Consider the following 15,337-nt stretch of genomic DNA (forward strand, 5'->3'; position numbering starts at 1 on the left):
CTCTGCTCTGTTCTGTTCTGCTCTGCTCTGTCCTGTTCTGTTCTGCTCTGTTCTGTTCTGTTCTGTTCTGCTCTGTTCTGTTCTGTTCTGTTCTGCTCTGTTCTGTTCTGCTCTGTTCTGCTCTGTTCTGTTCTACTCTGTTATGTTCTGTCCTGCTCTGTTCTGCTCTGTTCTGTTCTGTTCTGCTCTGTTCTGTTCTACTCTGTTCTGTTCTGTCCTGCTCTGTTCTGTGACAGAAATATATACGATAATTCCGATGTTCAGAATAGACTGTTGTTTCTCTACGTAGTTCATATCCAACCGTATGAACACGAGACAGACTGATTCTGTGAATGATCCTAATTTCATCATGAAAAAAAGGACAGGTCGTGTAAAGAGACAGATTCCAGATGTTTCCATACATCTGGCTGAGTATACACCTACGATAGGAAACTGTTCCAGGAACAGATGAGCAGGCAAACGTTCCATACAGCTCGCTATATATATATCTAGGATGAAACTGACAACAGTTCAGTCCAGATACACCAGTTATATTCTACATGTAGCTAACGTTCCATTTGTGCATATCTCAGCTTATTATATATTATTGGATAAAGAAATGTACCGCGTAATGATTTATAAAATAAATGTTTACGCACATGCAATTGACAAACGACTAAGCATTTGAAAGCTTATTTTGGGTGAAAGATCCTGTTAGATGGATGTAAAGCGAGATGGAGAGAAAGAGGGCAAGGGTAAGGGTTTATTTACCATGTTATTGTCTTGGTGTTCGTGTTCACTCTTCCCCTGCATGTTGTGGTGGGTGAACCCTGTAGGACAAGTCCTGCAAGTCGGTAGCTCAGAGCGTCTCTCTCGGTATGTCCTGTAAGGGAGTGGCAGGACCTGCTCCAGTTACCTCAGTCTGTCTGCCTGGGTTGCTTTCTCTGATATACACACCTGCAGCTCCCGTTGGGCTACCAACAACCCCTAAACACACACACACACACACACACACACACACACACACACACACACACAGGGTTAGTATGTTGGCATACACTGTACAGCAACAACCCCTAAACACACACACACAGGGTTAGTATGTTGGCATACACTGTACAGCGACCACTACACACACACACACACACAGGGTTAGTATGTTGGCATACACTGTACAGCAACCACTACACACACACACACACACAGGGCCCAATGTTACATAGGAACAGAATTGAAGGGTCTATCCAAAAGGGTGACCTATAGAGAAAAAAAAGGCCAACCGAAGTTTACAGTACTCACAGTACAAGCCTCTTCGTTTTGAGCCTCTCTGTACTCTCAACCTCTGTTCTCTGACCCTCCGTCACGCAACTCAGTTCAGGAGCTCAGGTTTGTTGAACCTCTTTTAGGCTGAAACACAAGGAAAAAAAGAGATGGTTTTAATGTTTTAGCTTTAATAAGGACTCCAACACTCAGGTAAGGCTTAAAATGAAGAACAGGAACTACCCTCTGGGCACAAACTGGTTGAATCAACGTTGTTTCCACTTTTCAATGACATTACATTGTACGAACGTGGACTAGACGTTGAACTGACGTCTGTGCTCAGTGGACAGTGTGTCCCTGAGCCACAATATTGTCATAGACATAAAAACTGTAAAAAAAAAAATAAAAAAAGAAGAAAAAAAAGCACTTGTCAAGTCAATGACCAATCCTTCATAACAGAACACTTCTAGAACACAGTACTAGCCAATAGGAATGAGTTCATGTGAAGGCAATATTATTTCACGATTATAACCCTCTCAATACAGTGATGCATGATGGGTGTTGTTTCACAATCTCCCCCACCAGAGGGCAGTATTTAATCATCTCCATACAGTTTATGAATGGCACAGAAATGACAGAACCTGACATGGTGGCTTTGTAGAGAAGAAACATCTTATCCAAAAGAAAAAGTAACATTGCTGCTGTTTTGACAAAGTCTCCCATAATGATCATATGATACAAACCCGCACAGAGATCCTATTACATTCCTTTACCAAGATGAATGATTTTTAGGCATATTACTAGGATCCCAACATCCATTCAATAGTTGTAATATGTAATGATATATGTATCTGCCACTATGGATGGCCACAACTACAGGACAATCAGGAAAAAAGCATGGACATCCAGTGAAAACATCCACAAAGCTGATAAAGATACTGATACAGATTATACTCATACAGATATTGATGCTGATTAAATTGATACTGATACAGATTAAATTGATACAAATACTGATACAGATTAAATTGATACAGATGCTGATTAAACTGATACAGATACAGACGCTGATACAGATTAAAATGATACAGATACGGATACTGATACAGATACAGCCGCTGATACAGATTAAATTGATACAGATACTGATACATATTAAACTGATACTGATACAGATGCTGATACAGATTAAACAGATACAGATACTGATACAGATACTGATACAGATACTGATACAGATACAGATTAAACTGATACTGATACAGATTAAACTGATACAGATACTGATACAGATTAAACTGATACTGATACAGATGCCGATACAGGTTAAACTGTTACATGAAAACATCCTCGGTACAGACATACATTCTCCATTTGATTTGATTACTTTATCATTAATAATAAAATGGCTAAATTGATGCGTATAAAATCAAATGAATAAATCAAACCACAATTAGGCAAAAACAGGAAAACAGGATTGAGACTATAAAGATATTTTTTTCCGTCAGGAAGTAGCCAATATCTATCCATGAACTGCAGCAATTACACAGGAGAATAGTCACGGTGGATATGTGTGTGTGTGTGTGTGTGTGTGTGTGTGTGTGTGTGTGTGTGTGTGTGTGTACGTGTGTGTGTGTACGTGTGTGTGTGTGTGTGTGTGTTCGTAGCTGCTTGGCTAAAACACAACACACAGTCTTCCAGTGATTAAGGGCCGAGTTTCATGCAGATCCACTCTGTGTGAGCACGCCGTGTGTGTGCCTGCGTTTCTGTGTGTGTGTTCGTGTGTGTGTGTGTTCGTGTGTGTGTGTGTAAATCTGTTGGCATCTGCTGAAAGGATAAACAAAAAGCAGCGAAGCCTCATTAACCTTTTGTTTATATGGCGTTGGAAACGAGGTCTACCCAGCATGCAGCAGTGATACACACCCACACACACACACACACACACACACACACGGCGGGCTCACGCAGAGCTGATCGCCAGCTGTCAAGCAACTCCGATTAGATGCTTAGAGAAAATATTAATTGTAGATGTATTTAGAATTACAGCTCACTCCATCATTGTGAGTGAATATTGTTTTAAATATTTTCCCAATGAGCATATCTATGTTTTATTTGCATCCATGTTATGTACATCACATCTATTAGTATTTAATAAGGATCCCCTTTAGTAACCTGCCAAGGCAGCAGCTACTCTTCCTGGGGTTTATTATGGATTCCCATTAGTTCCTGCCAAGGCAGCAGCTACTCTTCCTGGGGTTTATTATGGATCCCCATTAGCCAAGGCAGCAGCTACTCTTCCTGGGGTTTATTATGGATCCCCATTAGTTCCTGTCAAGGCAGCAGCTACTCTTCCTGGGGTTTATTATGGATCCCCATTAGTTCCTGCCAAGGCAGCAGCTACTCTTCCTGGGGTTTATTATGGATCCCCATTAGTTCCTGTCAAGGCAGCAGCTACTCTTCCTGGGGTTTATTATGGATCCCCAGTAGTTGATACAGATACAGCTACTGATTACTCTGATACCAATACCGATTACACTTATACCGATACTGATTACACAGATACCGATACCGATTACACAGATACCGATACTGATTACACAGATACTGATTACACAGATACCGATACTGATTACACAGATACTGATTACACAGATACCGATACTGATTACACAGATACTGATTACACAGATACCGATACTGATTACACAGATACTGATTACACAGATACCGATACTGATTACACAGATACTGATTACACTGATACCGATACTGATAACACTGATACTGATATTGAAGGAGTAAGATGCTTGAGTTGAGAGAGATACGGTATATCTCACCAAATGGTTGTCGAGATAGTGAGATACATGTACATCAAAACTGAGGTTATTCTTCAGTGGGCTGTGACAATGGAAAGCGATAAGTGAGGACAATACCATACTGAAGTATAACTGAAGAACACACACCACAACACCAAGGAGCTTCCAAACACTGCCTCCCTGACTCTACTCTCAGGATGTTTGTCTTGGCAACAGAATACATATTTGTAACGGATACATAACAAAACTGAAAGCACTTGGTGGCTGTCTATGGGAAAATATCTGATGTACACACACAGCTCTCAAGTATGTCTTCCTTCGAATAAATTTTTTTTTTCCAATTGGGATTTGGAAAGTACATGTACTTAATCCAATAAGGCCTATTGATATGCAGTGAGGCATTTCATTACGCACTGTGACATTACCTGGTTACCACTCTGAGCACTGATGGAAACTGCATGCTTTCCCAGAACACGCTGACACACTCTTGGCTTGAACTGAGTCAACCGATGTGCCTTGACTTGTCTTGTCTGGGAAGACAAACATCAGGTGATCACCAAGAAGAATGGTCAATTAATCACAAGGACATACAAATTCTCAGCATGGTGGATATTGTTTATACTGTACCTAAGATATATTGTTTATACTGTACCTGAGATATGTTTATACTGTAATTAAGATATATTGTTTATACTTTACCTAAGATATATTGTTTATACTGTACCTAAGATATATTGTTTATACTGTACCTGAGATATATTGTTTATACTGTCCTTAAGATATATTGTTTATACTGTCCTTAAGATATATTGTTAATACTGTACCTAAGATATATTGTTTATACTGTACCTAAGATATATTGTTTATACTGTAATTAAGATATATTGTTTATACTGTAATTAAGATATATTGTTAATACTGTACCTAAGATATATTGTTTATACTGTCCTTAAGATATATTGTTTATACTTTACCTAAGATATATTGTTTATACTGTACCTAAGATATATTGTTTATACTGTCCTTAAGATATATTGTTTATACTTTACCTAAGATATATTGTTTATACTGTACCTAAGATATATTGTTTATACTGTCCTTAAGATATATTGTTTATACTGTCCTTAAGATATATTGTTTATACTGTCCTTAAGATATATTGTTTATACTTTACCTAAGATATATTGTTTATACTGTACCTGAGATATATTGTTTATACTGTCCTTAAGATATATTGTTTATACTGTACCTGAGATATATTGTTTATACTGTCCTTAAGATATATTGTTTATACTGTCCTTAAGATATATTGTTTATACTGTCCTTAAGATATATTGTTTATACTGTCCTTAAGATATATTGTTTATACTGTACCTGAGATATATTGTTTATACTGTACCTGAGATATATTGTTTATACTGTCCTTAATATATATTGTTTATACTGTCCTTAAGATATATTGTTAATACTGTACCTAAGATATATTGTTTATACTGTCCTTAATATATATTGTTTATACTGTCCTTAAGATATATTGTTTATACTGTCCTTAAGATATATTGTTTATACTGTCCTTAAGATATATTGTTTATACTGTACCTAAGATATATTGTTTATACTGTCCTTAAGATATATTGTTTATACTGTCCTTAAGATATATTGTTTATACTGTACCTAAGATATATTGTTTATACTGTACCTGAGATATATTGTTTATACTGTACCTGAGATATATTGTTTATACTGTACCTAAGATATATTGTTTATACTGTCCTTAAGATATATTGTTTATGCTGTCCTTAAGATATATTGTTTATACTGTCCTTAAGATATATTGTTTATACTGTACCTGAGATATATTGTTTATACTGTACCTGAGATATATTGTTTATACTGTCCTTAATATATATTGTTTATACTGTACCTAAGATATATTGTTTATACTGTAATTAAGATATATTGTTTATACTGTACCTAAGATATATTGTTTATACTGTCCTAAGATATATTGTTTATACTGTCCTTAAGATATATTGTTTATACTGTCCTTAAGATATATTGTTTATACTGTACCTAAGATATATTGTTTATACTTTCCTTAAGATATATTGTTTATACTTTACCTAAGATATATTGTTTATACTGTACCTAAGATATATTGTTTATACTGTACCTAAGATATATTGTTTATACTGTCCTTAAGATATATTGTTTATACTGTACCTAAGATATATTGTTTATACTGTACCTAAGATATATTGTTTATACTGTACCTAAGATATATTGTTTATACTGTCCTTAAGATATATTGTTTATACTGTCCTTAAGATATATTGTTTATACTGTCCTTAAGATATATTGTTTATACTGTACCTAAGATATATTGTTTATACTGTCCTTAAGATATATTGTTTATACTGTACCTAAGATATATTGTTTATACTGTACCTGAGATATATTGTTTATACTGTCCTTAAGATATATTGTTTATACTGTACCTAAGATATATTGTTTATACTGTACCTAAGATATATTGTTTATACTGTACCTGAGATATATTGTTTATACTGTCCTTAAGATATATTGTTTATACTTTACCTAAGATATATTGTTTATACTGTCCTTAAGATATATTGTTTATACTGTACCTGAGATATATTGTTTATACTGTCCTTAAGATATATTGTTTATACTGTACCTGAGATATATTGTTTATACTGTAATTAAGATATATTGTTTATACTGTACCTAAGATATATTGTTTATACTGTACCTGAGATATATTGTTTATACTGTCCTTAAGATATATTGTTTATACTGTCCTTAAGATATATTGTTTATACTTTACCTAAGATATATTGGCAGCATGAATAAAGTGGAGAAAAAAGGTTGCATGACTTCCTACTATCAATTATTTTATGTTTTTAGATAGCCTGAACATGTCCCAAACCTATATTTACAGATAAATGCTTTGAAACTCATTAATTCTAAGCTATCAAGCCCCCTGAAAGCTGTCAGTCAGTTTGTGTTCTGTTGGCAGCTTTGAGCCACACCAAGCACCAATTCCACCTTTATTTAACTAGGCAAGTCAGTTAAGAACAAATTCTTATTTTCAATGATGGCCTTCCAGGGAACAGTGGGTTAACTGCCTTGTTCAGGGGCAGAACGACAGAGCTGTACCTTGCCAGCTTGGGGATTCAACCTTGCAACCTTTCGGTTACCAGTCCGACGCTCTAACCACTAGGCTACGCTGCCGCCCCGTCATCACCCATCATCCACACCAAGTATTGTGAAGATTATAGTTTGTCTGTTTTTTTTAATTTTTATATCAATACAGTACATCTACTCTAAGATGTTGTGGTCACATGTATGAAAGAAAAACATAATTTGGGGGGTGAGATAAGAGTGGGTAGAAAGGGTTTTGAAAACCACAAAGTGTCCTAAAAGCTGTCAGTCAGGTTCTGTACTGTTAGCATTCCTGAGCACTACCCAGTACCACATCCACATCCTGGGACTAGCAAAGTTCATAACAATCTACACAGTGGAAATTTTTTGTGGGGAGTTCAATAGTTCAAAAATAGTTCTGCAAGCAAAGAATCCTCTAACCCAGCATGGCTGGAAGTTTTTTTAAGAGACCTTTCTTACAAAATATACACAATTAAGAGCGAAGTGACCACTACTATTATTTTACAAACGTTTTCTTTTTTTTAGATACTGTTGTCTTTTCTGTGTGTGGTCATACTATATACACTGACAGACAAGTACCAACAGGATAGTGTTTACCTTTTGCCCTGAGGCAGAATATGCTGCTGTCATAACATACAGGCAATTTGCATATCTATGTAATTACACTGCTAAAATGTAAAGTAGAGACAGAATAGCATTTCATCTAGTCACCACCCCATCAGGATACCGTACCTGAAACAGGGAGACCATACGAGGTAATCACCTGAAATCAGGTTACACCTGTCCAGAACACACTGTCATAAAAGCGTGGATCATCTACAAAATCAACAACAACAGGCGAGTTCCACAAGCAGCTGTAGCTTTGACAAAAAACAATTTACTTCTATAGTTTTATGTTATCTGGTTAACCACAAGCAGCTAGCGTAATAACCTTACGTGACCGCAAACAAATCATCTTGAACCAAGCACCTTCCAAATCAAATCAAATGTTATTTGTCACGTGCGCCCGAATACAACAGGTGTAGACCTTACAGTGAAATGCCGAATACAACAGGTGTAGACCTTACAGTGAAATGCCGAATACAACAGGTGTAGACCTTACAGTGAAATGCTGAATACAACAGGTGTAGTAGACCTCACAGTGAAATGCTGAATACAACAGGTGTAGTAGACCTCACAGTGAAATGCTGAATACAACAGGTGTAGTAGACCGTACAGTGAAATGCTGAATACAACAGGTGTAGTAGACCTCACAGTGAAATGCTGAATACAACAGGTGTAGACCTCACAGTGAAATGCTGAATACAACAGGTGTAGTAGACCTCACAGTGAAATGCTGAATACAACAGGTGTAGTAGACCTCACAGTGAAATGCTGAATACAACAGGTGTAGTAGACCTTACAGTGAAATGCTGAATACAACAGGTGTAGTAGACCTCACAGTGAAATGCTGAATACAACAGGTGTAGTAGACCTTACAGTGAAATGCTGAATACAACAGGTGTAGTAGACCTTACAGTGAAATGCCGAATACAACAGGTGTAGACCTTACAGTGACATGCTGAATACAACAGGTGTAGTAGACCTTACAGTGAAATGCCGAATACAACAGGTGTAGTAGACCTTACAGTGAAATGCTGAATACAACAGGTGTAGTAGACCTTACAGTGAAATGCCGAATACAACAGGTGTAGACCTTACAGTGAAATGCTGAATACAACCGGTGTAGTAGACCTTACAGTGAAATGCCGAATACAACAGGTGTAGTAGACCTTACAGTGAAATGCCGAATACAACAGGTGTAGACCTTACAGTGAAATGCTGAATACAACAGGTGTAGTAGACCTCACAGTGAAATGCTGAATACAACAGGTGTAGTAGACCTCACAGTGAAATGCTGAATACAACAGGTGTAGTAGACCTTACAGTGAAATGCTGAATACAACAGGTGTAGTAGACCTTACAGTGAAATGCCGAATACAACAGGTGTAGACCTTACAGTGAAATGCTGAATACAACCGGTGTAGTAGACCTTACAGTGAAATGCCGAATACAACAGGTGTAGTAGACCTTACAGTGAAATGCCGAATACAACAGGTGTAGACCTTACAGTGAAATGCTGAATACAACAGGTGTAGTAGACCTCACAGTGAAATGCTGAATACAACAGGTGTAGTAGACCTCACAGTGAAATGCTGAATACAACAGGTGTAGTAGACCTTACAGTGAAATGCTGAATACAACAGGTGTAGTAGACCTCACAGTGAAATGCTGAATACAACAGGTGTAGTAGACCTTACAGTGAAATGCTGAATACAACAGGTGTAGTAGACCTTACAGTGAAATGCCGAATACAACAGGTGTAGACCTTACAGTGACATGCTGAATACAACAGGTGTAGTAGACCTTACAGTGAAATGCCGAATACAACAGGTGTAGTAGACCTTACAGTGAAATGCTGAATACAACAGGTGTAGTAGACCTTACAGTGAAATGCCGAATACAACAGGTGTAGACCTTACAGTGAAATGCCGAATACAACAGGTGTAGTAGACCTCACAGTAAAATGCTGAATACAACAGGTGTAGTAGACCTCACAGTGAAATGCTGAATACAACAGGTGTAGTAGACCTTACAGTGAAATGCTGAATACAACAGGTGTAGTAGACCTCACAGTGAAATGCTGAATACAACAGGTGTAGTAGACCTCACAGTGAAATGCTGAATACAACAGGTGTAGTAGACCGTACAGTGAAATGCTGAATACAACAGGTGTAGTAGACCTCACAGTGAAATGCTGAATACAACAGGTGTAGTAGACCTCACAGTGAAACGCTGAATACAACAGGTGTAGTAGACCTCACAGTGAAATGCTGAATACAACAGGTGTAGTAGACCTCACAGTGAAATGCTGAATACAACAGGTGTAGTAGACCTCACAGTGAAATGCTGAATACAACAGGTGTAGTAGACCGTACAGTGAAATGCTGAATACAACAGGTGTAGTAGACCTCACAGTGAAATGCTGAATACAACAGGTGTAGTAGACCTCACAGTGAAATGCTGAATACAACAGGTGTAGTAGACCTCACAGTGATATGCTGAATACAACAGGTGTAGTAGACCTCACAGTGAAACGCTGAATACAACAGGTGTAGTAGACCTCACAGTGAAATGCTGAATACAACAGGTGTAGTAGACCTTACAGTGAAATGCTGAATACAACAGGTGCAGTAGACCTTACAGTGAAATGCTGAATACAACAGGTGTAGTAGACCTCACAGTGAAATGCTGAATACAACAGGTGTAGTAGACCTCACAGTAAATGCTGAATACAACAGGTGTAGGAGACCTCACAGTGAAATGCTGAATACAACAGGTGTAGTAGACCTCACAGTGAAATGCTGAATACAACAGGTGTAGTAGACCTCACAGTGAAATGCTGAATACAACAGGTGTAGTAGACCTCACAGTGAAATGCTGAATACAACAGGTGTAGTAGACCTTACAGTGAAATGCTGAATACAACAGGTGTAATAGACCTTACAGTGAAATGCTGAATACAACAGGTGTAGTAGACCTTACAGTGAAATGCCGAATACAACAGGTGTAGTAGACCTTACAGTGAAATGCCGAATACAACAGGTGTAGTAGACCTTACAGTGAAATGCTGAATACAACAGGTGTAGTAGACCTCACAGTGAAATGCTGAATACAACAGGTGTAGTAGACCTTACAGTGAAATGCTGAATACAACAGGTGTAGTAGACCTCACAGTGAAATGCTTACTTACAAGCCGTTAACCAACGATGCAGTTTTAATAAAACCCCTAAAAAAAAAGATAATAATAACAAATAGAGAAAGAATAACAGTTATATTTTCAGGTTGCTGTTTATTGTAATGAGTCTTGTCTTGGAGGCAGAACTGAACGAGTTCCCCTTAAAGCTTCCACATGCTTCGGGTTCGGCTCGTCGAACCGAACGAGTGTGCTCGCATAATACCATAAAAGACCTTCGCTTGAAAAATGAGAAAAGACGGAAATAGTATAGTTTGTCCACCTTGAGACGCCGTAGCCAGTATACATACACTGCCTCAAAAATAGTCTGAATTAATCTAAGATGAAAAAAAAAATTATGACAGATTTCTTGAGTTGATGTTTTGCCGAGGAGATCTTAGTCGCACAATTTTACATCTATGGTGTTTTGGAGCAGTATTTCTCAAGTGAAAAAACGTGCATTGAAAACTAGTCGTCTCTCATTGAATGACAACAAACACTTAATTGAAAAATCCCTACTGTTGACCAATGACCGACAATGGGGCGTAGACTTCGCCTTGCCTCGAAAAAATGTTTTTGTGTGCACGGGACATACAACAAAAAAAAAAAGCCTTGACGAAGACCAAAACATCATTAATGCCGTCATAATATATACACAAATGGGTTCGGATGGGAAGCATGCGGATGCCTTTAGACAGACCAGCTGCAAAGTCAAAATTGGCTATATTGTAAAAATGTATGAAAACAAAAATGTGCTTTTTGGTATTAAATTACGGTTAGGGTTAAGCACTCTGGGCTGTAGTCTCTGAGCTGTAGTCTCTTGGCTGTGGTGTTTGTGGGTTGTAGCTGACTACTCTGTGGGTTGTAGATGACAACACTGTGTCTGTGGGTTGTAGGTGACTACTCTGTGTCTGTGGGTTGGTAACCAGTTTATCATAGCAATAAGACACCTCGTGGGTTTGTGATATATGGCCAATATACCACGGCTAATATTGTCCCTTATACCACGCCCCCTTGGACCTTATTGCTTAATTGTATTATGGTTGGGATACGACTGTGATATGTGGTGGTCAGATGAATGCACTAGTCTCTCTGGATGGGTGCTTCCTGAATGACTGTAACATAAATGTAGTGCTGTATATTTACGTTTTTTTGTATTTTATTTGTTGTTTCCTGTTTGTACCCCAGGAAGAGTAGCTGCTGCTTCATCAGCTAACTGGGCTTCTTAATAAATACCACTACTAAATAGGCCTGCATGGCTGAGCCATTCAGTGTGTTTCTGTGCCGTTATCTTTTTTAGGGGGTGGGGGGGGGGCTTTCGTGACCAGACACTCACACTTTACTCCCCCCCCCCCCCATGCTACTATCACTGACTTTGCTGATAGCTGCTTTAAATGAGGAAAAATGTGCTGACTAGGACTGTGATATGTGGTTGTCCCACCTAGCTATCTGGAGATAGTCTTACTGACAGTTGTGGCTGCTTTGCGTGATGTATTGTTGTCTCTACCTTCTTGCCCTTTGTGCTGTTGTCTGTGGCCCAGTAATGTTTGTACCATGTTTTGTGTTGCTACTATGTTGTGGTCATGTGGTGTTGCTACCACGCTGTGTTGTCATGTGTTGCTGCCTTGCTATGTTGTTGTCTTAGGTCTCTCTTTATGTAGTGTTGTGTTGTCTCTCTTGTCGTGATGTGTGTTTTGTCTTATATTTCTGTTATTTATTTAACAATTTTAATCCCAGCCCCCGTCCCTGCAGGAGGCCTTTTGCCTTTTGGTAGGCCGTCATAGTAAATAAGAATTTGTTCTTAACTGACTTGCTTAGTTAAATAAAGTTTTTTTTTTAAAGGTACTACCTGTAAGTTGCTCTGGATAAGAGAGTCTGCTAAATGACTAATATGTGTGTGTTCATGGCTGGGAAAGGTTAGTCTGCCTGATTAATCCCTTTACCCAGCCCCCTCTCGCCTACAGTGCCTGGGTCTCGGGAGGGTTAAGTGTTCATGCTGAATGTATGTGTCTATGGAAAGAGTAAGGAAAAAAAGGAGATACCTAGTCAGTGGTACAACTGAATGCATTCAACTGAAATGTGTATTCTGCATTTAACCCAACACCCCTCTGAATCAGAGAGGTGCAGGAGTCATTTAACCCAACTCCTCTGAATCAGAGAGGTGCTGGAGTCATTTAACCCAACACCTCTGAATCAGAGAGGTGCAGGAGTCATTTAACCCAACACTCCTCTGAATCAGAGAGGTGCTGGAGTCATTTAACCCAACACTCCTCTGAATCAGAGAGGTGCTGGAGTCATTTAACCCAACACTCCTCTGAATCAGAGAGGTGCAGGAGTCATTTAACCCAACACCCCTCTGAATCAGAGTGGTGCTGGGGGGGAGGGGCTTGCCTTAATCAACATCCATGTCTTCAGCATCCAGGGAACAGTGGGTTAACTGCCTTACATTTCAGTCATTTAGCAGACGCTCTTATCCAGAGCAACTTACAGCAGTGAATTCATACATTTCATGCATTTGTTTTTGTACTGGCCCCCCCTGTGGGAATTGAACCCACAACCCTGGCATTGCACACACACCATGCTGGTGTTGCAAACACCATCCTCTACCAACTGAGCCACAGGGAAGGCATTATCCAGAACAACTGATTTTTACCTTGTCGGTTACTGGCCCAACGCTCTGGGTCTGCACAGCTATGGCTGTTAGTCATAGTATTGTAATGTCTGAACTTAGAAAGAGTCCCTCCCAGCACATAAATGATATCCACCAACTGGTCTTTCAGCCCGGTACAGTCCATCAGAAGTTGTCCTGATACAGCAGGTTTGGCTGGTAGTATTGATTGAGGAGCCACAGAGCAGAGAACCAATCAGCATGCTTATCAGTCAGTACTATAGAGCCAGCCCTGTCCTGTCCTGTTGTCAGTACTATAGAGCCAGCCCTGTCCTGTTGTCAGTACTATAGAGCCAGCCCTGTCCTGTTGTCAGTACTATAGAGCCAGCCCTGTCCTGTTGTCAGTCAGTACTATAGAGCCAGCCCTGTCCTGTTGTCAGTACTATAGAGCCAGCCCTGTCCTGTTGTCAGTACTATAGAGCCAGCCCTGTCCTGTTGCCAGTACTATAGAGCCAGCCCTGTCCTGTTGTCAGTACTATAGAGCCAGCCCTGTCCTGTTGTCAGTACTATAGAGCCAGCCCTGTCCTGTTGTCAGTACTATAGAGCCAGCCCTGTCCTGTTGTCAGTACTATAGAGCCAGCCCTGTCCTGTTGCCAGTACTATAGAGCCAGCCCTGTCCTGTTGTCAGTACTATAGAGCCAGCCCTGTCCTGTTGCCAGTACTATAGAGCCAGCCCTGTCCTGTTGTCAGTACTATAGAGCCAGCCCTGTCCTGTTGCCAGTCAGTGGTTCTATAGTCTATCTGTTGCCAGTCAGTGGTTCTATAGTCTATCTGTTGCCAGTCAGTGGTTCTATAGTCTATAGGTTGCCAGGTTTTTCAGTTTTGTTTAAGCCCTGAACTGCTTCACCCTGCTATAGAGCCAGCCCTGTCTTATGTGATGGCCCTGGAACAAGGCCTGCCCTACCCTGTTCTCTGTGCTGGCTGGCTCTGTGTGTGTGTGTGTGTGTGTGTGTGTGTGTGTGTGTGTGTGTGTGTGTGTGTGTGTGTGTGTGTGTGTGTGTGTGTGTTATGCTGGGTGGAGCAGCACACAGCCTGACAGAGGTAAGCCTTTCTAGCTGCCGTTCTCGATTGCAAAATACCAAATAAATATTTTGCTTCAAACAGCCTCTTTGTCCCATCTGTGTCACAAACCATCCCAGTATGTGAATCTGACGCCTACCTCTTCTTTTCAAAAGTAACGTTAAGAAAAATATAGATTTTCTCTCTGTGGAGAAACAAGTACTTCACAGATTCTGATAATGACTGTTCCTAACCGTCTCTAATGACTGATAATTGATAACACTGGCTACTAAGTCTCAGAAAAGCATGAAAAAGACACGCTTTTACACAACATGACAACACAACGCAACACAACACAACACAACAACACGACGCAACACAACACAACAACACGACGCAACACAACACATCACAACACGACGCGACAACACAACAAAACGACGCGACACAACACAACAACACAACACAATAACACGATGCAACAACACAACACAACAACACAACACGATGCGACACAACACAACAACACAACACAATAACACGATGCAACAACACAACACAACAACACAACACGACGCGACAACACAACAACACGACACAACACAACACAACAACGCAACACAACATCACAACACGACGCGACACAACATCACA

General features: G+C 39.4%; 1 protein-coding gene across 4 annotated transcripts in view; it reads right to left on the minus strand.

Moving 5' to 3' along the window:
* The window catches only part of LOC115149555 (cingulin-like protein 1), a 68,553-nt gene that overhangs the window by 35,658 nt on the left and 17,558 nt on the right, over positions 1–15,337 (minus strand). For 3 of the 4 annotated variants that reach the window (XM_029692510.1, XM_029692513.1, XM_029692511.1), the window contains exons 2-3: positions 1,279–1,386; positions 751–966 (exon numbers count right to left, since the gene is read on the minus strand). In XM_029692510.1, the coding sequence (XP_029548370.1) occupies positions 751–792 (42 nt within the window). In that variant the 5' untranslated portion in view covers positions 793–966; positions 1,279–1,386. The remainder of the gene's footprint in view (positions 1–750; positions 967–1,278; positions 1,387–15,337) is intronic. The other variant, XM_029692512.1, reaches the window with a different exon arrangement.

The sequence above is a fragment of the Salmo trutta genome, chromosome 15 (genome assembly GCF_901001165.1).
Source record: "Salmo trutta chromosome 15, fSalTru1.1, whole genome shotgun sequence".
In the NCBI taxonomy this organism is placed as follows: Eukaryota; Metazoa; Chordata; class Actinopteri; order Salmoniformes; family Salmonidae; genus Salmo; species Salmo trutta.